At 36.4% G+C, this 8,835-nt stretch overlaps 1 protein-coding gene across 1 annotated transcript in view; it reads left to right on the top strand.

The window, feature by feature from the left end:
- LOC107726080 (disheveled-associated activator of morphogenesis 2-like) overlaps positions 1-8,835 on the top strand; it is an 82,046-nt gene that overhangs the window by 26,481 nt on the left and 46,730 nt on the right. Inside the window, 1 exon segment of the mRNA XM_016535556.1 lies at positions 5,148-5,237. Coding sequence (XP_016391042.1) covers positions 5,148-5,237 — 90 coding nt within the window.

Genomic DNA, 8,835 nt, shown 5'->3' with positions numbered 1-8,835 from the left:
GGTAGATTATTCCAGAGTTTGGGCGCTAAATAGGAAAAGGATCTGCCACCCGCAGTTGATTTTGAGTTTTGAGAGGGCAGCGGACATGGAGGACTATAATACGATAAGAACTTGCTCAAGTACTGAGGTGCTAAACGGTAAACATTGGACTATGGTGGCTGGTGTCTCTATTTTAACGTTCCGTACAATAGAATCGCCAATAACTAGAGCCCTTCATCAGGTTTCTCAGTGGATGCATCACTGAGTGGGGAGAAACTGTTTGATGTTTTGATCGGAACGGAAGAGCGGTGTTTTGATCCGCGACTATGCCGCCTCACAGTCACACAGTCGCCCTGCTGCAGAGGCATTGTAACCGGAACCGAACAATGTACAGGACTCCCTGAGCTAGTCGTAGATGCGTCTCTCTAATTCTGAAATCTTCTCTGTCAGCCTAACTATTTCCCTGTATTTATCACATGTGAATCCCTCGTCGCCGACAAAGAAAGCTAAACTACATGTGGCAAGCGGTGCAAACAACAATAACAGGAGAATAAGCCATTACTCACCGTGATTGATGAATGATTCTGACTTACCACTGTTGTTTGATGAACTCGTGAAAAAACGGAGAGAGGAAAAAAAGAAAAAGAAAACAGCAATAGACGCGAATAGAAATGCGAATGGAAACGCGAATGACAAGCTAGCCAGCTAACAAATGCTAACACGCTGCACGTGCGCTGTACTTGCGGTTTTAGAATAAAAGCGAACAATCAAATTAATCAGATTAGTTTGATAGATAATATCAGAAATATGGTGGGAATTAAGTTATATTTTATCACTTAAAAAAAAAAAAAAACTAAGACTAGATTCTCTAATCTTTTTGTATTCTATCTTTTTATTTATTATACAGTGAACACAAGCAAAAAAGGCTTCTCTAACATAAGTTTGCTCTATTTTTTTTATTATGTCTGTTTTCTTTTTATTTATTATATAATTTAAAATAAAAAAAACCCTTGCTAACACAATCTGTTTAATAAATAAAAAAACCCTTGCTGTTTAAACCCTTACTGCGTTAGGCTAACTGAGACTTGTTATAGCACTTGCATATCCTTGCTGTTTTGTTGAATTTGATTGCTTCCACTGTCCTCATTTGTAATTTGTTTTAGATAAAAGCTTCTGCTAAATGACTAAATGTAAATGTAAATGTTTAAGAGAAAATTTAGTTGCAAGAAGGATTAATTTTTCTTTTCTGTCTGTCTTTTTTTCTGTCTGGCTAAACTGTCTTTCCCCACCCTGTATTTCAGCTAAAAACAGAATGTGGAAAGGAAAAAATAAAGCTCATCACTTGGAGTCAAAGAATGCCCAACATATGGGAGCTGTTAGGTAAATCAGAGCAACCTCATGCTTGATACACAAAGAAAAGACTCATGGATTATTTTTGGTAAAGAATGCTGTCATTCTTTCACTCTGGAGTATAGATTTAAACAAACAAACAAACAAGCAAGCAAACAAACGGTCTTATTGTACTGCTGTGCTAAACATTTAAATGGCTTGTCTGCACAACGTGTAGCAAAACTTTTTGCCGCAAAGACAAAACAAAGTGTTTTCCATATATGAGGAATATGTCAAAACATGCACTTTTTGCAGTAATGAAATAAATATTCTCTCACAGGAAGCTTTAAGAAACCTGACAGAACTGGGTCACAGTTTGACAGGATTAAGAGTTTTAACAGTTTTTTGGAATATGATATGAGAAACAGGTCATTCAAAACATGTAATTCAAACACTCTGGTGAAGTTGTGCACAGACGTGTATATAATTTGGTTTATATTTATTAACTTTATAAATCTGTGGGGTTGCAGAGTGATTGTAATATAAATATGCCAGGTAGTGCCTGTTATGTAATCTAATTACTTGATAAAATGTGACTACAAGCAACAAGTGGAAAGCCTTACTTTCCGCAAAAAAACTACTTTTAAAAGTAGCTTTCCCAACACAGCTATCTTCCTTTCCATAATTTTAGAATTCTAAGATACATTTACTAGTCATTTACATATTTATTTGCAACATATGCAGCTAAATAGTAAACACATCTCTTGTACTGTATATCAGTTGTCTTCAATACATTTTTGATAGGCTCTCTATAAACATGTTTCACAAATCTCTTTAAAATGAATAACCTTTCGTTGGTATGATATTTTGTTATTTAATGCTTAGAACCACTGTGCATCACAATCATTCATTTTATAAGATTGTGATTGGCCAAGCAGTATTCCAAGTGTGCTGATATTTAGTCTACAAGCATTGGAATTTTTACATTTTGCTGTCATATCACTTGTCTGTGTATGTGCCTTTCCAAACCGGCTGTCAGTCTGTGCATTAGTTGTGGAGATTTTTTAGGGTATTTTTCAACAGTTATTGTCTTTTTGTGTGTTATGAGTGTGTCACTAAATCAGCTGATTAATTAAGGGACAACCCACCATGTGTTTATCAGAGATAAGCATCGGTTGATTCTACTTTGTTCTTGTTGAGAAAAAAGTCACATAATATCACATTTACATTCATGTTGAGAGTCCAAATATAAGCACAACAACTTTACCTGTGGCCACATACCAACTGTTCACGATTCATGTTGTTTCAAAGCAGTTTTACAGAAAATGCATGTTTCTTCATTACAATTACGAGTAATCAGAGGTGACTGTGTCAAAGTACTGTCCATATGGTAGAAATGTGTAGTTCCAGGATAAAACAAATCATGCAGCAAGGTAATTGTGGCATTTAACCAGAAACAATGAACATGCTATGATCAGTGTTTTAATATTAATATTGCAATATTGCTTAGTGAAGTCTCACATACACAACCTTTGCAGATGCCTGATGCTTGACAGAGAGTTTACAAAAAATTATTTTGAGAAGATTACAGAATAACATGACATAATAACAGAACAGACCGTTCCCTCCTTTCAAGATATTTGTTTCTTCCTCATTTCTGTGACTGAGAGCTCTGAATGTGGTGATATCGGCCATTGAGCTTCCTGGCTACTGTCCTCGGTGAACCTTGCTATTACACCCTGTAAATTAGCCTGATTAGATCTGGATGAGAAGGGAGTGGGCCAGTAGAGAAAATGTCTGACAAATTAGTTTAGGATTGTGCTGTCATTGTGAAAGATTGTTCCTGTCAGTTTAGGAGCAGCCTAAATGAGTATTAATCTGAAGGCAAGTATTACTGCATGTTGCTGAGGGTGTTTCAGTTGGTATTACACATTTTCAGAGCCCTTAAAGTAATAATGCACCCAAAAATGCAAAGTCCATCATCACTAACCGTTGTGTTGTCCAAACCCCTCATCACTGATTTTTCCATAAAACACAAAAGATTATATTTTTAAATTTACAGATTATGCTCTCTTTCATAATGTGAACTGGGAGTATGTTGACCTCCCACAAGGAAAAAAAATTGCTAGGAAAGTAGTCCATAGAGAGTCACTGTATTGCTAGTCTTTCTCCTTTTATCGTAGCTCTCAGATGTGATCTAAATTAAATGCAAATATGGTTTTGTTGTGAAAAATTAGACACACACGAGACAAAAAGGTTTAAAATCATTAACATCAGACTTGATTTTATGGTAGGTTTTACTGTATGTTTGCATATTCAGGTAAATTATTCCTCTTAGTTGTTAATTCTCCATGTTTGTGTATCTATGCATGAGGCTTTCTGCTTGGTCACTACTGGCTAAAACAGTTTTCTCTCAGTCCCTTGTGGGCCACATATGACTTCCTTCCATTTTGACCATCTCTAAATCTTTCCTTCTCTGTCTTTACTGCACCTCACTCCCTTTAGCACTGCCTTTTTGTTCTCACTTGTTCTTGTTTCCATTTCACACTGTAATTTACACTCTCTGTGTAGTTCCCTTTCATGGGAACTTCGAACTGCATCCTCTAGGGGACGAGTTGGTGTTTTTTCAATGTATGCTTCAGAAACGGGTCACGACATCCATAGGCGTTCCCCATAGCGACCCCTAGAGGACGCAGTGTCTCATTCCCTACTCAGGGAACCATGGTTACATAAGTAACCTGAGACGTTCTCTTTTCTTTCTGTCTTCTATAGAAAGGTAACTGGTTTGATATTTTTCACAAAATATTTTTTGATATTTCTTTTATATTTTTCACAAAAAATGAAAAAAAAAAAAAGTATCAAATTATCGGCTCCATCATTTCAAACAGACATTGTCAGAGTAAGTTACTTTTCAAAACCTGGCCTCTGTGTCAGTCATGTATCCTGACTGTATATATTTGATGAATAGCTTATCTTGTTCAAAGCTCTATTCCGGCAGTAAAAATGAATAATGACACCTTTCTTAAAGAGAATTCTCAAGGGAGAATCAATTTGTTTTCAACCATGGGTAAATAAGATTTTTCATATGAATTTTTTTGAAAATTCATATATTCAGTTGCGGAATTTTAATATTATGTTCCCCTTCTACTATTGACACATTTTAGCTTTAGCACAAATGGCTTTATAGAGAACTTGCAGGTTTGCGAATTGAATTGTGAATGCTTTTAAATTTAGTTCCTGAAACTTAATCTGGAGTTCTAGTGAAAAATAAAATTAATAGAATGAAATTCTTACTGCTGTAAGTGTAATTCATAATACATAAACTTTTCAGCATAAATTACCTATATGTGTGGTAACTCATTTAATTTATATAATTTTATTTGCATTGTTTCAGTTATGTTAATAATAAATACATTTTCGTTTCAGGTACCATGATTAAGGAGCCCTTCATTTTACAGAATTGTATTATTATTACTTAATATTATTTTAATACATTTATATATTGTATTAGATAAATTTGTCAGGTCATTTGAGAAAATTCTACAGACATTAAGAAGGAATAATTTTTTCACCATATATGTACTTTTTATTTACAGAAACTACCTCACACAAAACTTTCTGCATTTTTCTTTCTGTATGATTTATAAGCTGTTTTCCTTATGGGGACATAAAAAATGTCCCATCAACATCAAAAATGACTTATATTACTACTCTCAAGGGGACATAATATATAGGAAATACAAGGTACAACCCATCCTCCCCACACACACAGACAGGACTGGTATCTTTGCTTTTGAGGTTAAGTGTGGCTCAGCTATCATGTCCTCTCCTTTCCTCAGGATGAACTGGATCTCACAGACAAAAACAGGGAAGCCATGTTTGCTTTGCCTGCTGAGAAGAAATGGCAGATCTATTGCAGCAAGAAAAAGGTGAGTCCTTCACAACATAATCATTTAAGTTTTTTTTTTTTTTAGCAGTTTACTAGTTTAAATGTTTCTGGCTACTTTTTCTTTTTACTGACTATAGAATAATTTTGCATGCTTTGCAAGGAAGAGATGTATCTTTTCACAGATTCAGAAGTGTAAACATTTCATTATGAGACAAAGCCTTTGAAATTGATGTTAGAAAACGACAACTTCTTTGAAACCTCTGGCCAAAACGTAAACCAAACTTATCACACACACAGCCCCTCCCTTCCTCCTCTGGACACGATCCTTTTGGATCCCATTTCTGTGGTCAACCACTTTCAGGATATTACTCCCTTTCACCCTGATTACAGAGAGAGAGAAGACATTGGCTTATTTCAGAAGCCTCAGTAGAATACTGATTTAAACAAATGGGTTTTAACCATTTCCAAGTTATGTTTTTGTGGAAGTGGTATTGTTTTGAAAGGACCTGCAAAGTGAACAACAGCCACTTCAGTTCCGGTCTGGAAATGTTGTATTTGATTCCATTATATCTACAAAGTCTTGTATAAAGTTTGGATCCATGATACCCACATGCTTGCACCTAGAGCACTTGTCCTTTTTGGGTTTTGGAGGTGGGAATTATAGGTAAATTGGTTTGCAGCTAAAGGTTTGTAGCTACTAAAACAGATCCTGGAACAAAGTTGTCATCAGTTGATGTTCTCTCAGTGCTCCTGCACTCAAAAATGATTTCCTCTTAGAGCAAAAGTTTAAAAAAGAGAGAGAGAAAAACAAATCCTGGAAACAGGAAACAGAACCAAGCAACAGACGTCTTGGAAAACAAGTTGTGAGACCAAACAAAAAGCTCATTCATGTCTGCAGTAATGGAGAATTGCCATACAAGCCCACCACATGGCCTGCTTAAAATGCACAGCAATGTAAACAGAACAAGCAAGGCTGTGTGTTTAAGAAAGCACTCAAAAGAGAGACCTGAGTGATTCAAGAAGGGAGAGAGAAGTTGAAGCTATTTTTCTGAGGCTCCCTGTAAGAGAAAACTATGAAGTAAATATCTGCACAGCCTTTAGAAATCACTCGTTCACACTCCCAAGGTCTCCAGTTCTTCTGTTTGTTAGGAGTCCTGTATATTCACTTATGCCATTTGTGCAGATGGCTAAAGCGTCCTATATATTCTTTATTGCAACAGACAGCAAGCCAACTGCTTTCAATGAGAAGGTAGAGTTTACCCCAAGTTGAGTCATTTCTTAATCAGAATGCCTGTGTAGTGCATGCGTTCTGATCAACCCCATGAAATACTTTCAAGCCTCGGTAGATCAAGAACCAAGTCTCTATGTGGAATTATTCTTTCTTCTGACTGTGCTAGAATCTGCCAAAACGGCAAACCTAAGAAACTTTGTCTTTCTAGACAATCTGAAAATATAATATGCATCTTACAGATCAATAGTTATGAATCAGTCTCCTGTTCAACTCTGAGACAAAATGTGTTTTAGTGTCAATATTCTGAAACTGCATGTCCTCAGTTTCAGGTTCAGCAGATGCAAGTCCAGGATCAGCTGCAAGCCACTCTCGTCAAGTAAACATCCTGACCCATGGGGGAATATAATCTTTCTCTGCCTATGAGAGAGAAGTAGAGACTGTCTGGTGGCTCTCCATAGCCTCAAGCTCAACATAGGATCCCTAAAACTAGCTCATGTGGCTCCTCGGCAACCACACAAGTAGAGTGACATTTCAAAAAGACATTAAAAGGCACATAAAACACAGTTTCTGCCAATCTCATGTTAATCTTGAGTAGAACATGCCGAGAACAAACAAACACACTTGCACAACTCCGTTGCTTCCCCGGAGAAACGAACTGCATCCACTGTTCCCTTAACGCCGGGCTCTTTGGGAAGCTAAACAAGTTTATCTTTCCCTCACAACCGCACTTCTTTGGTGACATTGTAGAATTTGTGGTCTAAAAACAAAATGACAAATCCTTTTTGAGCAAGTCCTGGGTAGCGCTGCCAACAAGTTTCATAATCCTAATGAAGCACGTTGATGGATTTTTTTTTTTTTTTTTTTACAAATCACTAATTTCAGATTTCACCTTTGTTTTTGTTTTTTGTTTTTTCAATTTTTCAAAATGCACTGTATCATGCATTCATATTATATGAGGCTAACTGAGACTTGTCATAGCACTTGCATATTGCTCTGTTGTTGATTTTAATTGCTTCCATTGTCCTAATTTGTAAGTCGCTTTGGATAAAAGCTTCTGCTAAATGACTAAATGTAAATGTAATATCTTTAAAGAAGCCTAATACTTGCAAAATCATTTGTTCAAAATAATTAAGAATGAAACCCCACAAGAACATTAACTGAGATCACCCACACACAGTAACGAGAGTTTTGTGGTGTAGTTGACCATTAAATATTGTAGTACAAAATATGAGATATGTGTTTCATTACAGTACTACAGTGAATCATTGAACAAATTCAGAAATTTAAGGTATTGATAATGTAATCAGATCACAACATTTGGTCACAGGTTCTCATTACAATGGGCCTGCATCACAGTAATATCATGGTCTGGAAAAATAGTACATGGGATCATGGAAACTGTCTGATAATGAATAATGATGAAAAATCACATCCATAGATAATGTATTTGAAAACTATGCTTTAGGAGAAATTCAACCTTTTTTTTTATAATTTTGAGCAGTTGTATCATTCTATAAAATGAAAATGACAGTCATATTAGATGAAAAAGTGCTAGAGTTTTGAAAAATGTGCTGTTTAATCATCAGTTGAGCTTTTTGTGTGAAGAGTATTGAAAAATCACATCAAGGTTCTGATATTACTGAAAGATCTTAATCCATAACTGAGACTGAAAAGAGCTGGTAACCCCCCAAATGTTATGGAGCATTAATCAAAACCCTTGCGATTTTTTTGAATGAGTCATCCATATATTTTTGGATAAAATCAAGTTCTTGTTGAATAAGCCATTTTACTCAGAAATGCATATGGTGATATGGTAATAAAATCAGTCTCAACTTTAGTTCCATGTTGACTCTAAGCATCCTTGACTGGACGTTAACTTGAGAGAAGCAGGTCTGTATAAGATTTGTATAAATACAACACTTTTTTTCCATTGGAAATAGCATCTCTGTATATTTTGGCATGGTGAAAGAGAGGACAACCCAGTGAGATGTTGGATTCTGGAAAGATGTTTGTCTAGACCTAAAAATGAGTCTAATCACTATGTTGGCTTTGGGACAGGCAGAATTCTGTTTGCTAATGTGATTTAGCTGGGGGGATTCTGAAGAGGCAAACTGTTGTTGAAGGCACAGATTCTTGTTTGGCCCACAAATATAGTTCAGTCCACATGTCACATAACATACTGTTGTATGGTGTGCATCTTGTGCTCATAGAATCACGGGAAAGTCGTGGCCTAATGGTTAGAGAGTCGGACTCGTAACCCAAAGGTTGCGGGTTCGAGTCTCATACCGGCAGGGATTGTAGGTGGGGGTAGTGAATGTACAGCGCTCTCTCCCACCTTCAATACCACGACTGAGGTGCCCTTGAGTAAGGCAACGCACCTCCAACTGCTCCCCGGGCGCCGCAGCAA

The sequence above is a fragment of the Sinocyclocheilus rhinocerous genome, unplaced genomic scaffold (assembly GCF_001515625.1).
Source record: "Sinocyclocheilus rhinocerous isolate Xijiao unplaced genomic scaffold, SAMN03320098_v1.1 scaffold636, whole genome shotgun sequence".
Lineage (NCBI taxonomy): Eukaryota > Metazoa > Chordata > Actinopteri > Cypriniformes > Cyprinidae > Sinocyclocheilus > Sinocyclocheilus rhinocerous.
Note: the sequence above shows the minus strand (reverse complement) of the source record. Positions and strands in the feature narration are given on the sequence as shown.